General features: G+C 42.4%; 1 protein-coding gene across 5 annotated transcripts in view; it reads right to left on the reverse strand.

The window, feature by feature from the left end:
* ADGRB3 (adhesion G protein-coupled receptor B3) overlaps window positions 1-24,213 on the reverse strand; it is a 458,204-nt gene that overhangs the window by 205,565 nt on the left and 228,426 nt on the right. For all 5 annotated transcript variants that reach the window (XM_079970372.1, XM_079970373.1, XM_079970371.1 and 2 more), the window contains 3 exons: window positions 23,496-23,604; window positions 2,000-2,146; window positions 764-839 (listed from right to left, as the gene is read on the reverse strand). In XM_079970372.1, the coding sequence (XP_079826498.1) occupies window positions 764-839; window positions 2,000-2,146; window positions 23,496-23,604 (332 nt within the window). The remainder of the gene's footprint in view (window positions 1-763; window positions 840-1,999; window positions 2,147-23,495; window positions 23,605-24,213) is intronic.

The following is a 24,213-nucleotide window of genomic DNA, read 5'->3' on the forward strand; positions in this document are numbered from 1 at the left end:
TCTCCTGCATTGCCACAGAAGCTCCCTCGTCTCCATCTCAGCTCGCTCCACTTCCTTTAGATCAGAGGTGGGGAACCTCCAGCCAGGGAGCCAATTGGGAGTTCCCTGGGAGTCTAAGGTGGCCCACGATACCATTTTCCCTAAACCATGTCCATCTGTCAACCAGCCGATTGTGCACCACTTGTGCAGCATTCAAGGGACTTTTCCCCAAGGTAGTTGGTGTTTCCAAAAGGTATCTTTCCCCCCTCCTTTTTGATCAGAATGGGAGGAAGATCTGTCTTTCAAAGGACAGCTTTCCCCTCCTCCCCTCCCAATTGGGACTTCAAAGCATAGTATCAGTTGATTGACAAGTGGGAAGCCCCACCCACCTGTCAAATTTGGCCCACCAACAGGTGAGGAGATAAGGATCTGACCCACTGGTCAGAAAAGATTCCCCATCTCTGCTTTAGATGGTCCAGTGTCTTCTGCATCTCCATGTTTCTTTTACCCCTTCCTTAGAATTTCTCTAACTCTCAAACTAGGGCTGATCCCAGAGAGGAGTGGAGAAGCAGGCAGGACAGAGTTCAGCTGGTGAGATGGGAGGGCAGGAAAATAATCTGATCTAGGCCCCAGGCCAAGTTGTCCATCCCTACTCTACTGAGGGGGAAAGTCTTGTACTGCATAAAAACCCATGTCAATTGCCGTCAGTTTTCAACTCAATACATCCCAGATGCATATTTTTGAAGTAATATAAATCATGCTGTCTCCTAGTCACAACACATACCTTAAGGTGGGTAAAATCAGTTCTAAATTTTTGTATAGTACTGCTCCAAGCACAAATACGGTGGATTCATCTAGATCTAAAATGAAAGTGGGGAAGAGAGGGAAAACAATGTGTACGTTAAATTTCTTGCCTTTCCAACATAGTCAGCATATGGGTATGTGAAAGGGTATTTATCATTGTGGAAGAAGTACTATCTTTAAAGAAATAATCATTGTAATGTGAAATATATTTCCAAGTATGCTGTCATAAAAATGTAATATGATATATTAGGGTGCGGGGAGGGAAAGGTCTCTACAATTGGAACATCTCACAAGATTTAAAGCACTCAGAAGGCTGGCTGTTTTGTGAGATTCATCATTGGCCGCTAAACCGTACCAGCATTTCATGATATATTCTGCCCTGATTATGAAAGATCCATAGGAGTTATTTTTAGAGGACTTCCCCCACCCCCTTTAACACTGAAGAGGACAGACTTCCACAGCAGCAATTGGGCTATTGTATTCTAATTCTGAAATATCAAACCAATGCATATTGCCTTAGGAAAGTCACTGTAGGAGCCAGTCTCTATACTAACACCCACCCCTGAATGGAAGGTGTTTCACACATTATGCAACAAGAAACCTGGTTTTGGCACAAAGGGTGTACTCAACAGGAAGCCACAGTGAATCTCAGTTGCCTGTCAAGTATACCTGCATGATGCCAATATTTATTTGTATTCATACTACACATTTTTAGATGCATGCGCTATACTCCTAGCAATGTAAGGTAAGTCTGTGTGTGGAAAAGGGATAACCATGGGTCTCATAAGAGCCCTCTCCTCACCTCCTGTCCTCCCAGCTTTCCCTCATTTATGTAATGTATGTACAGTATACCTTGGTTCTCAAATGGCTTGGCTCCCGAACAAATTGGCTCCCAAATGCTGCAAACCCAGAAGGAAGTGTTCTGGTTTGCAAACGTTTTTTGGAAGCTGAATATCCAACGCGGTTTCCGCTTGAGTGCAGGAAGCTCCTGCAGCCAATTGGAAGCTGCGCCTTGGTTTTCGAACACTTTCGGGAGTCGAACGGCCTTCTGAAATGGATTAGCTTTGAGAACCAAGGTACCACTGTATGCAGAAGAGAATAATGATCTCTGTGTACTTTAAAATGGGAGGTTATTACAAAGCTTCTGTAAAGTGATAGGCCCAACTTCTGTCTTCTCCTAAGAAAATATAAGGACAAGTGCTCTTTTAGTTTTTACCTGTTGACATAGGGGTGAAGATGTTTTTTGGAATGACAACCCTATCTTCTGAGTTTCGTGCCCAGTCGACCATTCCTTTCCTTCCTTTCATGGGGAAATTGATGTCTGTGAGGACAGATGCCGCAGGAAGCTTCTGAATGCTGGCCACTATTAAGAAAAAGAATAAAAGAAGGGGGAGGGGAATCAAAAGAACACTTGCTTTAACCTTCACAGCAGTAGCACTGAGAAAAGATCACACTAGTAAATTTTGACTATGAGGAAAAAGGGGTTAATAAAAAGTTTTAGAGGGTTATATTTCAAATAATAATTAAAAATAATGTGTGCGGTGTACATGCTTACTCTGAAGTGAGCACCATCAAATGCAATGGGACGGACTCACAGGTAAGTGTGCATAGCATTGCAGCCTTATAAGGATATGAACCATGAAGAAGACAAGCTTATACGTGACTAATAGTCTGTGGATGGATGTTGTGGCCTTGATTCTCTCGCTTGTCAGCCAGGTTCAATATCTTAGCAGGGATTATTCTCTCTGTTGGCTCCTGCCCTGAAACTCACATGGAAGGACATAGCGGAGCTCTGTCTTCAGAGCATATTCTGAACTGATTAAAAATGACAGAACTAGGGAGAGGATGTTGCGAATTGCTTTGGGAGATATAACTTCTGGAACCAGGCTAATGAAGCAATAACAATGCCGATATCCCTTGCACAGGCCTAATAAGATTTGAAAACAAGCCCCATTAAGTAGATTGACATATTAGCAGTCTGTAGTCTTTTTTTGCACAAAGCAAAAAAAACCAGCAACCAGCAGCTCACAAGCCATTTCCCATTACTCCTCACTGTGAAATGTAATTATTACTGTTTTATTACTCTCTTGCACAGCACATTTGGTGAGCGAAGTTCCATGGAAACTTTTTTTTTTTAATTTATCTTCACAACGACCCTTTGAGGCAGGTAACTGATATGTCCAATTTACAAATGGGGAAATGGGAAACTGACGGATTGTTAATTGCCCCAAATCAGTATTTATTCTTATTTATACAGCACCAGCATGGAGTTATGCAGAGTACATTCATGGCACAGTGGGAGATAACGTCGAGGTTTCCCCTCCCCAGCTTCACTGGCTCACTGATAATAGTTGTAGGATTTATCATTATCATTATTATTTTGCTGAATAGAGAGGCCTGCTAGGTGCCTACTTTGATCTCTTTTCAGTGCCAGGCACATCATGTTTGGTTTGTCCAGGCTTTGAAAAACTGATATTAATGTGGTTTCATTATCTAGTATTTTAAACCTGCTTTTGGCAGTGCAGTGGTACCTCGGGTTAAGAACTTTATTTGTTCTGGAGGTCCGTTATTAACCTGAAACTGTTCTTAACCTGAAGCACCACTTTAGCTAATGGGGCCTCCTACTGCCGCCGCGCCGCCAAAGCACGATTTCTGTTGTCATCCTGAGGCAAAGTTCTTAACCCGAGGTACTATTTCTGGGTTAGCGGAGTATGTAACCTGAAGCGTCTGTAACCTGAAGTGTCTGTAACCTGAGGTAGCACTGTACTATATAGTTTTTGCAACTGCTTAATGCTGTTTTCATATTTGGTGGTGATGGCGGTGGCTTTTGTTGTTTTTCTCTTACTAGCTTTACATCAGGCAGAGGGGCTGGGTGATTTGGCTTGGGTGGAGCAGGGTTCAATCAGCCAAGACCAACAAAGTGTTTTGTCTGTACTTCCTTCTTCTGCCCCAGCAAGGCTGTGGGCGTGATGGAAGCCCCGCTACTCCACAAAGCACTCCAAGGCAGGGGGATAAGAGTAAAAAAACTTTTAAAACTAAAATAAAATTTTAAAAGAACAATTTTACTTATTTTTAATTTTATTTACAGTGCAATTTTATGCCTGCTTATATGCTGGTGTAAATCCCAAACAGCCTCTACAGCAGATGGAAGTTGCTTAAAGTTAATCAAAAGATGAACTTTAAATTAATTTTAAGCAGAATTTCCAACCAGCTTATCAAGGCAACAGCAGTGCAGGTGCTTTCCTGGGCCACACCATCCAGAATGCCTTGCTCTGAGTCCCAGAGTGATGCAGACAGGAGAAGTGGCAGAGCTACCACCCAGCTCAGGTGGGCTAATGTCTTGCACCAGCCCCACTAATATTGATTTCCTTTACCTCTGCCTCCTCTGTGAAACTCTGACTGCTATCCCAAGCCCGTCACACTGCCCAAAAGCTAGTAAGAGCACCACTGTGTCACCAGTTTTCTTTCTATCGGCCAATAGCAGGAATTGGAAGCAGAACTGCAGCTCAGCAAAACAAAACAAAACCCAAAGAAACGAAACAAAAAGCCCCAAGGCCTCTCTGGCAGCTCAGGCATATAATAATAATTTAATAATTTATTATTTATACCCCACCCATCTGGATGGGTTTCCCCAGCCAGTCACTTGCACCCATCCTTTGCTTCAATGATTTAAGCTTCCCACAAGAACATTTCCCATATATTCCTTGCAAACTCAAATGCCTCTTCATGTGGAAAGGCTAAGTCCCCCTCACCTCCCCACCCCCCACCCCCATCCCCCATCAAAAACAGTGAAAAACAGGATTCTCAACTCACATGGCATTCAAATTATCTGTTCATCCGTACAACCCTTAACCTCTCTCGACACACACAAACAGAACTGACACCAGCACCCACAGCCCTAAGAACCTTCACTCGCCCAGCCCAGAAATCGTCTTACTCCATCTGTATCCAATCTCTCAGTAGAGACAGCTTTCCTTATTACAAAATTAATTCTGTTTGGTGAGCAAGCAGCTGTGCAGTTGCATCAGCTGAGCTCTTGATATGGTTTGCCAAGAGAGTGAAGGTGTGCATTTAACATATATCATCATTAGATATAAGTGAAAGTAGAATGCACCCTTTAACCCTCCCCACCCCCAAAAAACCTAGCCAGGCTGAAAAGGCATAATTCAACAGGGCAGATGGAAGGGTGGGGAAAGAGCCTGTTGCCACACAGAGATAGGAGGGTGGTCAAGGTCTATGAAGGCACCAGTAAAAGTGTTTTTGCTGCATTATTTCATTTTCAAGGTGCTTTCCCCTCATATCTCTGCAGCCAGGTGACCCAAACCAGGTTCCCAAGACTGAATACAACAACAAACCAGTTAGTGTAAGGTGTAAGGCGATATTTATGAAACAACTTCAATACATTCAATACAACGTAAATACATTCTTTATATTCCGGGTTTGCTGATCCCCAACAAGCCATGGTTAGTAAACCTGGTCAGGTATGGATGTACAAATGAAACAGAGTTTAGCTAAACAAACTATAGTTTAGCCTTCCACCGGAACCAGAAAACTGTATTGAATGGGGAACTTTATGTAGTAACTATATTTAGGATGTACTAAAGTCCTGAACACAAGTTACCAGTGAGTAAGTTCTATTGAACACTGGGGTCTTTCTTCTGAGAAAACATGCATAGGGTTGTGCTGTTAAATTTGCAAAACCCAGCATGCTATTACAGTAAAATCAAACACGTAAGCACATACCGGCACGCCATAGTTCCAAATGCGAATATGGAATATTAGTTTTTAATGAGAGTGCTCATCCACTTATCTGTTATCATTGTGACAAGAGTGGAAAATAGCACAATTAATAGCAGGCCCGAGCTGAAAAGGGTAAGCTGAAATTTTGTTTACTCACCCCCCTCATTTTTTTTTAAATAATAATGCCTTTGTTATATAGAAATCACTGTTATTGTGGCTTTAACAATCTGAGCATGATACCATGGCAACATTGCCTATTTCAAGTAAGATTCAGGCTACTTCTAAGCCTCCGACAGTCCTATGTACCATTATTCACATTCATACAGATGATAAACAATCTGTTCAGAGCCCCATTTCTAATGCGAGCCAGAGCAATAATTGTTTTTTTGCACACCACTTTTTCTAATCATTTTACAAGAAGGCTAATAGAGTTCATGCCATTTGTACACAGGCAATGATGTGCATAACCAATTTACTACAAGTGCCCCAGAGAGGGGCAGAAGAGAGACAACAGGGACACCTTTAAAAGCAGTCACAACAGAAAAATTATGGTACGGAACCTCTCATAAGCTGATTTCATTTTAAAGGAAACTGTAATTCAAATAGAGGCAAGGAAAATTAAGGCATCAGTTCTACAGATCTTGTTCTACACTGCTTGACAACTGGCTCTCAGTCTCAAATTAACCCGGCTACGTATTATAGCATCACTTTAGAAAGGCTACATTTAAGGCTCTTTCAAGCTTTTATTGTCTCTCTGTATGAGAGAGTACTGTGGAAAGTCAAATTCCAATAGGTAGTACTTTATCACATCAATCCCAGCCTCTTCTGCATTTCAGAAAACAATTGCATGCTTCCGGGGGGGGGGGGGCATTCAGTACAGCCAGGCCCCCTCTGACATCAGTGTTCAGGGCTCAGACTTTACATTTTAAAGGACTGGCATCATGTAAGCCAGTTGGATTCAGGGTTCTGCTCTATCACCTGATCAGGGCAGTGGAGGCACATAGCTTTTAAGATCAAACAGTAGCACCAGCAGAAAACCAGAGATAATTTACTCCATAAGAACTGGGGAGCAGTGGTTGGAAGCAGCTTATGGCATGTATTAAAGGGATGAACTAGACATTTATTGATTTTATAACATATTCCTGCATTGGCAAAACAGTGTATGTTTAAAGGGGGAAACTGGACAAGATTCATATTTCACACGGGGTAAGATCAGCACAAGTTTTCCCTAGCTCCTAAATAAAGATTTAACTAGTCTTCATTATTTATGCTAGAACAGAAGTAATGGGTTTGTTCTGCATATACAAAACAGACAAATCACTTTGCATTAAGGGTTCACAATAAGCAGTTATGCAAGAATTTCTATATAAATGAGAGACATAAAACAGCTAAATATGGTATATTTAATTAAAATGTTAGTTATTTCAGATCTGCTGCATGTTCTTGTCTCAAATTATGGGATTTAGACTATCTGTTAGTGTGTAGGCTAAAACAAAAACTGGGTGTGATTATATTATCCAGATTTGGTATCTTGTTACCTAACTCCACAAGGAACAACGGAAAATGTTGGGGAAGATTATCATACCTGGAATATAGTTCAATTCAACCAAACAAATAAATAAGTAAATAAGTGTCCTATGAATCATACCTTCAGGGAACAACAGTCTGAAATGTTTCTTTTTATCTATTAAATTAAAAATAATAAAGTGTCTTGCAGCACTTTAAAGACTAATTTATTATGGAATAACATTTTGTGGATGAGGTGTATTCCTCAGTTGGCAAGTATGTGTGTTTGCATTACACATGCATGCACGCACGCACACACACACACACACGGTGGGTGGATTGTAAATAAATGTCTCAAGATGCAAAAAACCACAGCTTTAATTGAAGTTAAAATTTAACTGAAGTTTAAAATGTATGCAATACCAGCCAACTGAAAACAATACTTCATGCACCTGATAAAGTAGGCTCTAACCCATAAAAGCTTTTGTCATAATAAATCAGGGCTGGTCCAAGACATTTGTTGCAAACCCTTCTTTGCAGGGCAGGGAGACACAATATTTGAGTTCAGATGCTCCCTTTGTTTGAAATACCTCTCTCTTCTCCCCTCCCACATTCCCTGAGCAACTGGGCTCTGCAATACATTTTCAAGGACTGGAGGAAAAGAGTACAGAGGGCAAAATTAAATCTGCCACATAACTCCTAAGACAGAGTTGCATTTGTGAAACACAAATTTATTTTTAATTATATCATGTTGCCTACTGGTGAGAGAGTGATGGGGCTGTGTCCTCTGAAGGCCAATTCACACAAACACTGAGCTAATGATGGCCTCTTTAAAATGAACTTTTAATTGCATAGGGACAACTTTTCTTCAAATTCTGTGTGCTGTGGAACGCACTAAGGCTGCATCCTAAGTGTACATACTAGTATGTAAATCACGAAGGACTTCAAAATACTTCTGGGTTAATATGCTTAGGATCATATTGTGCTTCACACATGCCATAGACATGACTCAAAACAATGCCTGGTTAAAATAGGATCTCTCTCTTTCTCTGTATGTACACAGCATGACATAGTAGAACATGTAAAGCACAAGACAATGTGTCTACTCAGAAGTAAGTTCTGTTGACTTCAATAAACCCTACTCCCAGGTAAGTGTGCACAGAATTGCATTTTTAGTCTTTTAAGGTGCCATAAGACTCTTCGTTGTTTTTACACAGATACCACCCTCTAGAAGTTTTGATTTCTGAGAGTATTTTTAATTTAGTCTGGATCCAGCCTGTAGTAAAAGAGTAAAAAGCTGTAGTACCGGAATAAATAAATAAATAAATAAATAAATAAATGCAGTTTAATCCCGTTCTTCAAAATGTCCCTGGTTTGTCTCTCTCTCACCCACTCTATTGCTCATGTTGATGAGGCCTGTAGATCTGTAGGTCTGCCACCCTCCAGAGAATACCATTATTGCATATTATTATTATTATTATTATTATTATTATTATTATTCCTCTAAAAGTGTATTTCTTGAGTCATATTTTGCATGTACAATAGACAGCCATTTCAGAGACATAAAAAGATAAATCAGTGTATTTAAATTCTGCATCCCTCCATAGTATATGCTCACTTCTTTTATGGAATACAAACAATCATTTCGTCCCAGTCACCCAGATGTCCAGAGAGCAAGGTTCTTTGTGGCAGATAATCAAAGCACCAGATGGATAGACTAATGTGTAATATTCATAGGAAGGAGATGCCTTGTATTCATTAAATTATGCCCCGTCATGCTATCCTATTGGGACCTCAAATAATAATGCAGCACTAAACATTAAATTAAAACTAGGACAAAGTCTCACCAAAGCCAACAACAGAGTATCATTACCATGATTTGTGATGTTCAGAGCTGTGTGCCAATTATGTATCCAGAATGGTACATGTATCTAGAGGGAGGTCTCGGCAGACTTATTTATTAAATTAATATCCCATCCTTCCTTCCAAAGGACCCTCAACTCTGGGGCATCCAAAGAGTTGCTGAAGTATTAAAATAAAAATAAAAATGTCCAACCTCCCAACCTTAAAAATTTCTTGGGGGGGGGCAGACCCTAAGGAGAACCCAAAACAGCACAATTAGGACTAGGCTTGTTTGTGGTAGAGTCACAGAAACCCCTGAGGTGACACCACTGATCAACTACCACATTGGCAAAAGATACTAGTTGAGAAAAATAATGAGTGCAGAGGGCTAAGAAGGAGAGTGGGAAGTCTAAAGTTCTTTCTCTGCATCTCTTTTACTCTTGTTGATTGCTCAGTTTCTTTTCTTTTCTTTTTTTTTTTGCCTTCCTCAGAGAGAAATGGAACAAAGTAACAAGTTGTTTGGCTATGCAAAGAGAGGGTGGAGTTATGGCCACCCTACATTGCAATCCACTGATAATACTGCAGAACAAATATGGGGCTGAGGTTGGTTTGGATTCCCAGTTTGAAAAAATCCCATTCCTTGCAGGTTGTTGCAAAGGTCACTTGCCCACTCAGATTTTCCCCTGGGCCAAATCAAGTGCACAGTTGCATGTAGGAGACACATATTTCACTGACTTTCGAGCAGACTGGTTGCACTTTCAAAATCTTCAAAAATGAGGCAAGATGATATGCTTTGAAATTGTACCCCCCCCCGCACTCTGTGGTAGGCTTTTCATAATTTATTCTTGCAGATTTGGCCAAGAGGAAGCTGGATCATTTCACAAGTCAATATTTAACAAATTGATGCTTTTAGCTTTATATACAGAGTGCATTTATCTGTCTATCCTTCTGAATCACAGTCAATTCATTTGCCAGCTAAACGATGCTCAAATACCTAAGTGTGAAACAAAATGTCATAGTTTCATATAACTTTTCCCCAGCTTGCCTCATAAGAAGACTGGTGTTTAAGTGGAGGGGTTTTAAGTGCTTTAAGTAGGCAGATGTGCTGTTCATCTGAGGGTAAACCTGGAATCCAGATGTGTTTCCACTCACTTCTCTAATCCTCAATTATTTACCTGGCTCCCTTCAGCCGCTCCAGCCTTAATTAATTGCACAGCTGCTACAATCAGCTTCACAGCCGCCACCCATTTCTATTTTAAAACCCAAAGTAACCAACACTGGACTACACTTCAGGGTTGCAGTATACTAACTACACTACCAGGTTCCAGAAGATGGTCACAATGTCACAACTTTGCTGAAGCTAAGCAGGTTTGGGTCTGGTCAGTGCCTGGATAGGTGAAACGCATGCTGCTTTGAGATCCATAATGAAAGAAAGGCAGGATATAAAGGCATGAAAATAAGTAAGACCTCCCATATACAGAAAAAATAATGCATCATTCATGCTGTCTCAGTCATGGTTCCATTCCCTGCAAAATGAGTATACTAATGTTGGTCTCTATCTTCAGCTTCATTAGCATTTACAGAATATGTTGTTTTTTTTCAAAAAAAATTGCTTACATATCACTCAGCACTACATCAAAATCCCAGATTACTAAATTGTTTTCTATGGGACAAAATTACTTCTCCACCAGCTAATTCTTGTAAACCTTTGGATGGTGTGACAGCAAGGCTGCTAGAGTTTCAGCACCTCAGACAGCTCCAAGTGTCCAAGGCTGCTTTTACTAAAAACAATTAAACAAGGAGGTAAAGTTAGGAACAGCTGGGTGTAACATAGAATCATAGAATTGTAGAGTTGGAAGGGACCCCGAAAGTCATTAATTCAACACCTCGCAATGCAGGAATCTCAATTAAAGCATCCATGACAGATGACCATCCAACCTAGGAAATAGTCCACCACCTTTCAAGGGAGACTGTTCCCCTATCGATCAGCTCTTATTGTCAAAACGTTCTTCCGGATGCTTAGTTGGAATCTCCTTTCTTGTAACTTGAATTTCCCTCTGCTGCTGCAGGCACTTACCTGTCAGTAAGTCCCACTGAAGTCAGTGCAGCTTACTTCTGAGCAGACACTGTAAGCTTTCCTTGATTACCGTATATAGTCATAGACCTGTAGAGTCGGAAGCGACCACGAGCGTTATCTAGTCCAACCCTCTGCAATGCAGGAATATTTTGCCCAATGTGGGGTTTGTGCTCACAACCCTGAGATTAAGATTCTCATACTCTACCAACGTAGCTATAGGAATGAACTTCAAACACTAACTTGGGTCTGCTGTCTCTAAATTACCAAGAGAACAAGAGGGCAGGAAAAAACTAAAAAATGGATTTTGTAGAGTCCTGGAAGAGACTTTCTGGAAGCTGCACTACACTTTTGTCTTGTCTTTGGGATCTGCAATTCTGCCACCTCTTAACTGGGCAGTTAAGAAGAATTTTGTATTACTCTTTACCTCCTGTGGTGTGATGTGCTCTCTCTCCCACCACCCACCCCATTCACATTGTATTGTTGTTGTTTTAAAAAAAGAACAGTCAAAAGTAAGATAAACATTTTGTAATATGGGTGTGAATGTTTCCTGGCATGAGTGTTCCTTGTTTCCTGTCTATTTATTTATTAAATTTATACCCCAACCCTTCCTTCCAAAGTAGCCCAGGATGGCATATGGAATGGATAAACATGCAAGTTGTGATTCATTAATTGTTACTAGTGCTAAGCTAAATGCAGTGGGTGTTGAAAACAGTTTTGTGCCCCTTGAACCATTCTCCTCGTTGTTGCTTTTTGTGGGGGGGGGGAGTCTTAAAAGGTGTTAAAATATTACAGGAAATGAGGATTTACAGATTTTTATTTTTAATGCCAGCATTTATGTACCTTTTTAAGAGGCTTAAAAGGTGCCTCTCATTGCAGTTTAGCACACAAAACACCAGCAGAGTACCAATTATTAGTTTATGCATGTAGCTAAAGGCTTTTCCATGGCTTGCTTTATTACTCCAAATCTATTTGATTTATTCCCTAGAACTTGGAAAAACAGATTGCATTTGTCTGTTAGAGATGCTGTGGGGCCCACTGGCAGTTTCTGCTTTATTTTTCTGTATTTATATTTACCTGCTTAGGCTGCCTTTTGACAACTTAACAATACTAGGTTAATTGCTATAATTCGTACCATTATAAAGTACTGCTAAACAGTGATTGGCAGGAAATGGACTCAATAAACCATTTAGCCAGACATATGCATTTTTTTCCCTGGACCCAAGTTCTCACATGTGATATGGTGAAAAATGTTTTATATAAACACAGGTAAGATCTCTAAACAAAGTGCCTCTCCCTGCCCACCCCCCCCGAACAAAATATCCTGGCTAGTAAATTCACTGAAATCAAAGCAAAAAATAAAAAAATGCAAGGCACCTGAATGTTCCAAGAGGCACAGTAAACATTATTATGGAAAATAAAAGCTTTGTTGTCTAAAATACAGGAGATGATTAAAAAATCAAAGCCATTAAGATTGTTGCTTTGAGCGAAGATTTAGTGATCTAAAAATGGTCAGAGAACCAATAGTTACAATATATGTTTCCAGATGTCACCGGTGCAAATTTACTTAATTCATTTATGATGCTGAGAATCTCACCACCTACCCACCTCACCACTTATGTGGTTGTCATTAAAATTAATCCATCACTAATGTTCTCTATTAGGTGAACTCTTTACAGCCTGACCATGGCTCTTTATAGTTCAGCAAAGTATTATGCAAAAAGTATAATCTTTTCTGAAGCTTAGAGGCAGAATAGCACAAAGTGAAGATTTCCTTGCCCCACCCCCTCCAAAGAACTCTGTGGTGATGTCATACATTAGTATTAGGACAGGGAATGGATAGGAGGTGGTGACTTGTAACACACACATGCAGGACAGCAACTTGGGTCTTGGAGCTTAATGGATTAAAAGAGACAGGCACACCCTTACAGTAGCCTCTGGAAATAACAAGGTCAAGAATGGGGATTGCCCGATAAGATGGCTATGCCCCACTTTTAAAAATTCATTTCATTTATTACATTGTTATTCAATCCTCTCTTCCAAAGGACCCAGAGTAGCTGCCAGGTAACATTTTATTCAGGTGCCATTTAAAGTTAAGGTGATAGAGAAAATAAAGGGTAAATTATCTGAGGAAGCAAAATGCTGTGCTGAGAAAAAGCTACTGAATGGCAAACACAATCTACATACACAGCCGATGCACCTGCAGAGTTATTCACTAAGCTTAGGTTCCAGGGACGAGCTTCAAAATATAACCTGGTCCTGCATCGTTATAAGTTACAGAGACCATTGCAAAAATCTTCCATCGCCATGTCTTTTCACAGGTGGCAAACAATAGGCACCATTAAGAACCATTAGGCTCCCTTGTTTCTGCATTCTCTCTCTCTGTGTGTGCATATAAGAAACTCCAATGAAAATCCCTGTTATTATGTATTTTACATGGCTGTTTATTTGTATATATTTTAAAATTTTAGATATGGATGTTATATGGCGTTTCATGATGGCCTGTACTTGTAATGCCTAATAAAGGTTTGGCAAAGAAGGGGAGAGGGAGAGAGGGAGAGGGAGAGGGAGAGAGAGAGAGAGATGCAGTCATCACTGCAGCACTGGTATGGTGTAACAAGACCTGTTTAATTTCAAGCCAGGGACCACACGGGGCGGGGGGGGGGGAGGCACAGATGTACCAGCACTTAACTGTTATTTCTACGTCCTCAACTTTCCTTGCTAAAGAACCAAAATGGTGTCTGTCTGTGTTGAAAAATTCAGTACGTATAGTTGCTTAAACACAAAACTAGTAGCAAAACCTAGCTGTGCCTGTGCTTCTGGCATGTATATTTTATATCTTTAAAAGGTAAAGGGACCCCTGACTGTTAGGTCCAGTCGTGGACTACTCTGGGGTTGTGGTGCTCATCTCGCTTTACTGGCTGAGGGAGCCGGTGTTTGTCATGTGGCCAGCATGACAAAGCTGCTTCTGGAGAACCAGAGCAGCGCACGGAAACGCCATTTACCTTCCTGCCTGAGCAGTACCTATTTATCTACTTGCACTCTGACGTGCTTTTGAACTGCTAGGTTGGCAGGAGCTGGAACCGAGCAACAGGAGCTCACCCTGTCGTGGGGATTCAAACCACTGACCTTCTGATCAGCACCACCTGCGTCCCTTACACACTTCTTATTCTGTTCCAGTCTCATCAGCTGTCAGATTATCACAGGCTACTCCATGTGTAGTTGTTGTCTGCTATGTGGATCCACTTGTGGGACCCGGATTTGCTCTTAAAGAGCAACCACTTGCCTTTCGAAGAAAAATCTCAGGCTGGAAGTTATTCTCTGTATATGAAGGAATGCCAAGCCAAAGATGAGCTGCATAGGAGCAACTTCTCAAATCTAGGCTCAGTGACCGTGTCACAAATGAAGAGATAAAGCAAGTATGAACAACACTTAATGGTCTTATTCACCAAGAATTTAGTTTGGATCCATTCAAACAGGTTTCAAACTTGTAAAGTGGAGAGGGGGGAACCTGTAGCTGTCCAGATATTGTTGGATACCAACTTCCATCAGCCCCACCCCAGCACACCAAAAGGTCAGCAATAATTGGAATCCAACATCTGGTCCCTGACCCATTCCTGTTGTAAAGTTTGCTTGGTTGCAACCTGGAGATCTGCGCCTGTTTCCTTAAATTGCCCTTTGTGGCAAAGGGATGCTGTTAATGTCCCATATAGGACAGTTGATCTTCTTCTCTTAGTGTGGAATGCACAAACATCAAACTATTTTCTCAATGCATAATTTGGCTTGAGAATCATTAATGCCCTTTTCTGAGCCCATCCACCCTCTAAAATATAGTGAGAGGTGACCAAAGACAGGGCCTTCTTCACTGTGGTCCTCTGCCTTCAGAATTCTCTCCTAGGGAGGTTTGCCGGGTGCCACCCTTGCTTTCTGTTGAGAACCAGGTGAAAATATTCTCATTTGTTCCAGCATTTTAGATCAGTCCATTTTATATTTCCATGCTAGAATGTTACCATTTTACTGTGTTAATGTTTACTGTCTTACAGCAAAAACCCTATAAAGGTCTGCTAAATCCCATTGACTTCAACGAGGCCTATTCCCAGGCAAGTGGGTATGTCACGTATTTTATTATATTTTTTTCGTTTCATTTTAATTTTCTGTGGGTCCCTTTGAGAGCTTTGGCTAATAAATCTTTTGGATGAAACAACTGTAGCTGTTTTGAACAGGATGTTAAATGACAGGCTATTTATTTTAGAGAGATTGTCATTTTCCTTTGAGTCGCAAACATTGGTAATAATAGTGAAAACATGGTTTGTGTGTCCTGTTATGATTATTTGATTTGGAAATAGCGGAAGGATTAAAGCTCCCCGGCTCTACCACCACCACCTTGGAAGCCTGTTGTATTCACATGCCATACTTAGATCCATTCTGCATCATTACGTAGGCAGAATACAAATACAAAAAGGCCTTTCCAGAATTTCCATGTGCATATCATTTGCAAATCATGATCCTGGTTGCTTACCCAGAATAAATCATTCCCCCTGCAGCAAGACAATCAAAAAGCACAATTGCGTTTTGTCACCTTTCTCCAACACATCTTGATTATAGAAATAATACTTAATAGAAAAGGGTATTACAAGGTAGAGGAGCAGATTTCAGCCTTCCACTCTTAAGCCTCCTCACCTCACCTCACACGCAATGGCTATGTTTTATAAGTGTTTACAATGTGACCAATATCTGAAGAGTATTTTTTTAAAATAATTCTAAATTAGCTTTCTGTCTCCAACTCCCCAAACATTTAAGTGGTACTTCCTTGGAAGCAAAATAATAACGGCAGCACTCAAGCAGCAAGAATTCATGAAAGATGTTCAAACCCAGCAAGAAGGAGCGACGATAATGGCCACCTCTGTTTGATCTGATTCCAAAGTAACAGATTGGGAGCAATATGAGATATTGTTAAGGAATTTAATGCAGTCGAGCAGTATCCTCCTCCAAACTACACCTTCAATATAAGCCTAGATTATTTCAATCTTTGAGTTATGGTACAATAATGTGAAAAGAGGCTGATTCCACTTGCATGGCAATGAAGCATCCTTAAAGGGTGTTTGATGATCATCAAGGAGAGAAGTGGGTCTTTTTGCACATTGTGCATAACAAGTTGCCTACAAATGCTTAGAAAACATTTTTGAAAAGACTGCACAGAAAAAGCCACATAAACATTAAACGAGAGGTGGGGGGAAGAAGTATGAGCTGATCATTAGCAAGAAATGATGTACCAGTACCAAAATATTTGATGAAGTTATGTGACAAAACTGAACAATCAATTATATGACTGAGTTTGCTCTAGGACGGGATAATTATTGCAAACACCTGTTATAATCAGGCTCACTTCTCTTTGTTTCAAAAGAAAAGAAACTAGAGAAGAACAACTCTTGACACAGAAAACGACCTGAATTAATTGGATCATAGAATTGTGGAGTTGTTAGGGACTTCAAGGATCAAGTAGTTCATCCCCTTGCCATTCAGGAATCTCAGTTCAGAAAACAATATATTGAAATGAGGCAAGGGATAAGGATTCCTTCTTCCGGCAGTAGGCTAGAGCTCTCTACTTCCTTCTTGGCTCTTGTTGTGTTTTGCATCTACCCGCCAGAGCCTCAGGCAAATGTTGCAAGTGCTGCAGTTTCTGCATATGACAATGCACTTGTAGGTATGTTGCACCCCATGAAAAAAGGCTTCCCTTTAACATTCATGTCAGGAAGTAAGGCTGCTCCACTTCCCTGTGGGATGGTGTTGTGGCTAGGCCACACACTCTCCCCATGCACCACGGGGGCGTGGCAGTGCTCCTGCGTCATAGGGGAGTCCCGACAGCATCACACCCCCGGCCGACCTATCCAGTTGGCCAGAGGCATGGCTTAACATCAAAACCATGTACGTTGCCCTGTCTCTGGTAAATCACTGCCTTTGTTTTGTCTTGGTTTTGCTTTAGTTGAGAAGTTTGGCCTTCAGGAATTAAATCTCTCGAACAGGGAGCAGATTGACTCTAATGCACACACGTGTACATGCACATAGACAGGAAATGCCAGTGCACGGCTTCCCTTCAACTCCCACAACTGCTTGTCCCAACAGTACGCGTTGCTGAATGTGTTTGAATTGCAGCTGTTCCATAGCAAGTGCCACCAGATCCACTGGGAGATTAAACATTCCATTCAACTTTCTTTTTTAAAGCACAAACTCTCACTGTCAATTTTAATGTACAGAAGCTAGAGAATAGCCTTCGGCAAAGTATGTGTGTAAGCACACCACTCAGGCAGAGAGCCTAATGGGGATACAAGGGTCTTAAATGTAACCATGATTCTCTGTTTTTATCTAGGACATATTGGAAGGTATGGAAGCCAGGTCTAGCAAACAGGATATCAGCAGAAGCCAGACTCCAGTCTACCCTGGTATATATACCATGTAATTTTAGAATAATGTGAACATTCCACTCTATCGACCTTCCATTTTCACACTTGATGGGTTTTTTTTTATTTCCTGGCAATCATGACTAATAAGGAGTGTTAACAATTCTAATGACAATGACGAAATACTGCCTATAGGAAAAGGATGCATATGCATTGCCTTGACTGCATATGTGTTGCAGGAAGAAATTGTAATTCTTATGTAAAAATAATTTAAGTGCCATCCTATAATGCTGCCTTTCATAAGAACAAAAACAAAATGAAACTTTAACATGCTTCTGAACCACATGCCTTCATTTCCTTTTACAGTGCAAAATGGAAACAGTATGATCTAAGATTCAGAAAAATTATTCTGATCCATCTTTCTGGATCAAAAGAAAACTAGTTATCCTTGGTGTCTTTCTGGACACATAAACATTGAAAACAGAATATGATAATTATTGGTATATACTTCATAAGCACATCCAGATGAAACCCCACTCGGAGCAAGGGCTCCAAATGATTTATAGATATGTATTTAAATTGGGCACTATAATTAATTCACTTAACATAGCTGTGCCCTTGATCTTGTTTTAGCAAAAAGTAGCAGTCCCTGGCACAAGTCAAAACACAGGCACACAACATACTGTATCGCCAGCTTCATAAAGCAGCCAGAATAGCTTCCTAATGCAATTGTTGTGATTCTGAGCAAACGCTTACTCTGAAACAAGTACTGTCGTGGTCAATTCCTAAAAGAAACAATGGTCATTTATTGTACAAATAATGCTCTGGTACCAAAGAACACAATCCATCTGAAAGTTTTCTGAGTATATGCCTAGCTTTGGCTGGACTATGTCTCAACAAAAGTATTTTAATTAAATTACTACCCGCTCCTACCACATTTATATCCAACTTCCCCTGCCCCAAAGAGCTTAATATAGTATACATGGTTCTCCCCTCCCCATTTTTATTCTCACAACAACCCTGTGAGGTAGGTAATTTAGGCTGAGAAATGATGATTGGCCCAAGGGCTCCCAATGAACTGCATGGATGGATGGGGATTTGAACTCTCCCAAGGCCCTAGTCCACCACTCTAACCACTACATCACAAACATGCCACATATATTCTGTCATGTCTACTTCTAAAAGTAGTAGTAATTGTTGTTTTTAAAGCCTAAGTGTAAATAACTGACATAGCAATAACTTTGCTGTTAAGTTTTCAGACGTTCTGCAAATTCACACCTCATTCCTGCAGGCAATTATTGTGAATATGCATGTTAAGTGTATCAGCATTTTAGCTACAGCTGTTTAAGCAACCGGCGTCTCATTTCTCCCACACTATTTTTTTTTTTATGCCCAGAGATGCAGCTTCTCACCTCTTGTTATTCTGTCATAATCAGTACTTTCAGAACAGTATTTGCCTCAAAATTGATTTTGCTGACCTTCTGAAAATTATGAATAGTGTTTTTCAGTGCCAATTTCACTCTTCCTGAACGACCTCTGATTGGTAGGTATAAGAGCAGACTTCTGCTCTTTTAGCACCACTGAAGCGTTTTATATGATTGGACTTGTTGCTAGGTGCAGTATCTTTAATAACCATTTCCTTTCCTTTTGTTTAGCCTCTCAGATTCTGCTACTACTTATTGATTCTATTAACCTCAGACATCCATTCAAGGGCATTCTAAGTCCCGAACCAGTTACTCCTCATGTCTGCAGGATTGTCAGCGCACACAGGGAAAGGCTGTGGCAGCCTTCTTCATTTGCTACACCACTGCAATGATGTATGGAAATATCCACAGTATGTGATATGCAGGCTATTTTGTTTTTCTTTAAAAGACCAAATCAAACCCAAACACCTAATAAAAGACAGTGAAGCAATTTGCACCAAGCTCAAATTCCACTGTGAAAAGGCTTCTGCAAGTGTGCAAATTTATTGTGGCAAATCATGCTGGCTGCATCTACCTCCCAACACGGATATGCTTGTTCCTACAGTCAGCATTTTCACGCTGTTTCCAGGAGAAGCATAGGTCCAGTTCACACAGTCAATAGGTGGGAATACTGTTTGTAGGCCAGGGAGTGGACTCCTTGCTAGCTACACTTATGACACACCATGCGACACTGGATAGAGACCCCTTGATCACAGCTGCAATGTTGCTTGCATGTGGCCATAATGGACATAACTGAATACCATTACTCTCAGGCTGTCAGACAGGATCTCCTGCAATTGTGCAGGCTGGTTACAGTAGTTCAGGAGACCTTGCAATCTTGTTGTGGGCTTCATGCCTGAAGTATGCAAGGCAAGAGCTGAGAGTGGAGAAAGCCAAAACCAAAAGTGGGCACAGCCCTGTCCCTCCGTCTCTCTGTGGCAACCTTCTCTCTTTCTGACCTTCTAGCACTCCCTTTTCTATCTCTGTACCACTGGTGCCATCTCTGGGGTTCCCTGGATGCCTGGGCACCCACAAAATTTCTACTGTGGGTGCCCAGCCATCACTTTGTGCATGCACATGCTCCTCAGCCTCTGTCTGCCACCTGCTGCCTTACCTCCGCTGGCTCTCTGGTGCTGCGGCGGCCAGGGGTGTCACAAGGGGAGGTGACAAGAAGGCACCCTGTGGGGTGCTTGCCCCGTTGCCCCCGGGTGCGGCAGCACAAGCAGCCATCGCGCCACCACTGCAGCTGCATGTGGAGGATGCTCACTTCATGTCTGCAGCCGCGAGCAGAGGATACCACCACCGTCCATACGGCGCTTGGGCGGCACCAGCGGCAAGCTGCTATGTACAATGCATGCATGGTGTCACACGCATTCGCTCTACGTAGCAACGCCACACATGCGCCCTACATAGCAACGCTACACATGCGTCACACATAGCAGCGCAATGTGTGCACAGCCGGTGGTTTGCCCTGCCCTGGGTGTCAGTTAGCCTTCGTTCGCCCCTGGTGGCAGCGACTGGGCTGGAGCCTCCACCTCCACTGCAAGGCCTCTGTTGGGGCCTGCTGCGGCCACAGCTATGCTTCCAGGGTGAAGCTGTGGCCTCAGTGGAGGCCTCGTGGTGGAGACCTTGGCCTGGTTGCAACGGCAGGGGTTGGGCAGCGGAGTGCCAACAGAGGCCCTGTGGCAGAGGTGGGGCCTAGTTGCCACTGCAGTGCCAGCACACGTGCACATGATGTCATGACATCATGTTGTGCACACGCGCAACTGGGCACCCAAATCTGGGCACCTACTCTGCTCTTTGCCACCTCTCTCACTCTCTTTTTCTCCCCATGTACCAGGCTCTCTGAGGGGGGGGGCTGCCAGAGGGCTGAACTCTTTGCTTGAATGAGGTTCACTCCTTCCTTCCATTGCCCCATACACTCCAGCTTCCCTTTTTCCCTCTTTCTCCCCATTTGAGCCCTCCTCATCAAAGGCTACATAAAATTAGGCCAAGGGTTGTTGTTATCCTCCCTCCAAACTGAATTATTTATTTATTTTCCTGTTTGCTGAGATAAAATTAAATGAAACCTGAAGTGGCAGGCCTATTATTAACTTAGTGAGGGGAGGAATGCATATTTCCATAACTAATGGTTTAGCACCTTAGAGTTACATTTAGCATAGCAGTAAATGTTTAGGGGATACATGCGTAAAGAGTGTAAATTATTCTAGCCCAGTGGCAGGAACACTGATTCAGCCACAACCAACCTGGGATGTGATTATTAAGCACTGATTGATACTGAAGTGAAATTGGGGCTCTGTGATGAAAAGAGCGCAGCTGGAGTATCCCTTAAGTAAAAGACACTTTTATGTGACATTTTTAAAATTAATGTGCCTCATTCTAAAATTTCAAATGTAGGTCAAACACAGGAAACCACCCAATTACAATTTCTCAGATAATGACAATTTGATTTATAAATGTCAAAATAGGTTGGCACCAGTGTGTGAAGTGTTTTAGCTTGCGGGGGGGGGAACCTTTTTTGTGATAATGTTATATATGTGCTAGATAAGCATATCCAATTTTCTCCAGTTCTATGCAGGTTGGGGGGGGCACCTTTCATGGGCCACCTGTCAATTGTTGGTCAGACACTAATGGACTATGCAAAACTGAAATCTTAGTGCTTGCTCTGGGAAAGAAAGCCACATCATTTCGACTTTCTTTTCAGGGACAATGTTCCAGGCAGGGTCTTCTTACCCATAGAGGCTAGTGGCGCGGGGCGCCAGGGCGCCAAGTTCTGGAGGGCGCCAGGGAAGAGGCAGAGGCTGGACGCGGCGCTTCCTGGCATCAGCTCACTGCCCTTGCCCACCTCTGCCATGTAGCGTCATGCCCGGAGCCACCTTCTGTCATGGCCACCACGGCATGAAGCGGCCAGCTGAGCTGGGGGGCACTGCGTTCAGCCTCCGCCTCTTCCCTGCCGGAGGAGCTGCCCTCCAGCTGCTGCACGCCTCCTCCAGCCTCACTGGCAGCACCATCCTCCCTAAAAAAAGGTGGACAACTCTGGGAAATGGGGAGGGGGAGCGCCGGAGGAAGCTTTGCACCACAGTGCCGGATATGCTTAAGATGGCCCTGGTTTCAGAAAATAAATGGAAATGGCCTCCTTCCTCTTTCTAGGGCCAGGCATTGAGATTCTGATTTGCGTGGTGCAGGTCAGCTGACATTTTGCCTTTGCAGGTAAAAGAATTGGGATAGGGAGAAAGACAAACAAATCACCCACCGGCTCCCTCAGCTCATAGTAAGAATCCTCCTTCTGAATGGAATTGCAATGTGCCTTCTATTTACCGTATTTTTCGCCATATAGGACACACTTTTTCCCCTCCAAAAATGAAGGGGAAATGTGTGTGCGTCCTATGGGGCGAATGCAGGCTTTCGCTGAAGCTTGGAGAGCGAGAGGGGTCGGTGCGCACCGACCCCTCTCGCTCTCCAGGCTTCAGGAAGACATCCGCAGCCTAGGCAGCCCTGCGGGAGTTCCCGCAGGGCTGTCTAGGCTGCGGATAGCAGCCTGCTTCCCGGAGCACCAGGCGCGCTGAAAGCAGAGCGCCCGGCGCTTCGGGAACACATCCGCAGCCTAGGCAGCTCTGCGGGAGTTCCCGCAGGGCTGTCTAGGCTGCGGATAGCAGCCTGCCGCCCGGCGCGAGAAGCGCCCTGAAGCAGAGCGCCCCTCATGCCCGGCAGACATCTGCAGCATGGGGAGCCCTGCAGGAGTTCCCCGCAGGGCTCCCCACGCTGCGGATAGCAGCCTGCCGCCCGGCGCGAGAAGCGCCCTGAAGCAGAGTGCCCCGCACGCCGGGCAGACATCGGCCAGCCCCACAAGCTCGGGGGACAGCATGGAGGCGCAGCGCCGCCATCCCTCTGTTCCTCGACCTGGTTCGGTTTCCCCGACCTGGTTTTTTTTTTTGGGGGGGAAATAAAGGAATTTTTTTTCCTTTATCCCCCCCCCCAAAAAAAACCCTAGGTGTGTCCTATGGGACGGAGCGTCCTATGAGACGAAAAATACGGTACTTTGATTCAATTTGATTTACGGAAGGTGATGATATGAAGACTGAATAATGGAAGAGATCTGGCTTAAATTAAGAGAAACTGTGTGTGGAGCAAGATCTGGATCATCTGGGCTGTAATTAATTTAACAAGAAATGATTTGGGTGATATGCAAATTAGTGTAAGGTGTTGGTTTTTTTAAGGTGGAGGCTGACTTGAATAGGAAATGGATTGGGCTCACCTTCGGTGAAATTTTAATTCTAGTAATTATTTTCAATTTTCATGTATACCTGTAAATTAGTATGTGCAAATCTATGCAGATTAGTGCTCTCACTTTTGATGATGAATATCTTATTTTCAGCGATGCAAAGCGGCCACCATAGCATTGTAACATGATTGGAAATGCTGCGGAATCTATTGTTGTGAATAAAAGTGTGGTAACCTGGTTTCTGATAGAATGCAAGATTTTACTTCCTAAGAACCATACCCACTTTCTAAGAAGATCCCACCAGGAATATGACGCATATATTGTACAATGCTTAACAGCAAAAGGTAGGTTTGGAAGTGAGGGTGGATTTAGGTTCTACGTGTGAGAGAAGCAGTATTTATACAATGCATACTTTTTCAACATATCACATATAAGTATATATGATAAAAGAAATTCCTATTTCTTACCTACATTTCCAGTCATTAAGTATGAATTCTGAAAGTCCATCATCCCCATTCCAACAATGTGTATAAAATCTTCAATCACCTGCATTAGTTCTATCGAGCCTGGATAGATCTAAAAAATGAAGGTCAGGCACACAATTACTACAAGACCTCAAAACAAACAAACTCAGTGGGACTAATGTAACACATGCATGTCCAGCATAACAAAACTATCAGAATCTGAAACTGTTATCAGGTTGAAATTGGTATCAATGACATGTGATTAAAAGGCAAGCTTTATTTTAGCCTTTAGGGTACATCATGTGTACTCAAGCATCAAGATAGAGGAGCTTTGATCTCTCCCATCTGCATAGTGCAACCATGGGGTGGGCAGTTTTAGCAAAGCACAAAGCCCTCTCTCCATGGATGATGATGCCAGACACCTCTCAGAGCCAGTGTGCCCCTGTTTACATCTGTGGCGAAGGACTGAGCAACACTGCCAACAAAGCGCAACTTTGCAAGAAACAAAAAGGATGGGCGTTCCTTGGGATGCATCCTTTTGATTTCTTTATTTTATCCATCATTTGCTGCAGTCTGGGAGGGTTACTGCTTTTCCATAAATAATAATAATAAAAAAATGATGATAACAATTGTGGATGATTTAAAATGTCTACTTTGGGCTTGCCATGCTGACTTTATATGGAAGGGCTTTTGCTGGTTGTGGGAGAATTTAGAAAAGTGC

Source organism: Podarcis cretensis (assembly GCF_951804945.1).
Source record: "Podarcis cretensis genome assembly, chromosome: 3".
NCBI classification, from domain to species: domain Eukaryota; kingdom Metazoa; phylum Chordata; class Lepidosauria; order Squamata; family Lacertidae; genus Podarcis; species Podarcis cretensis.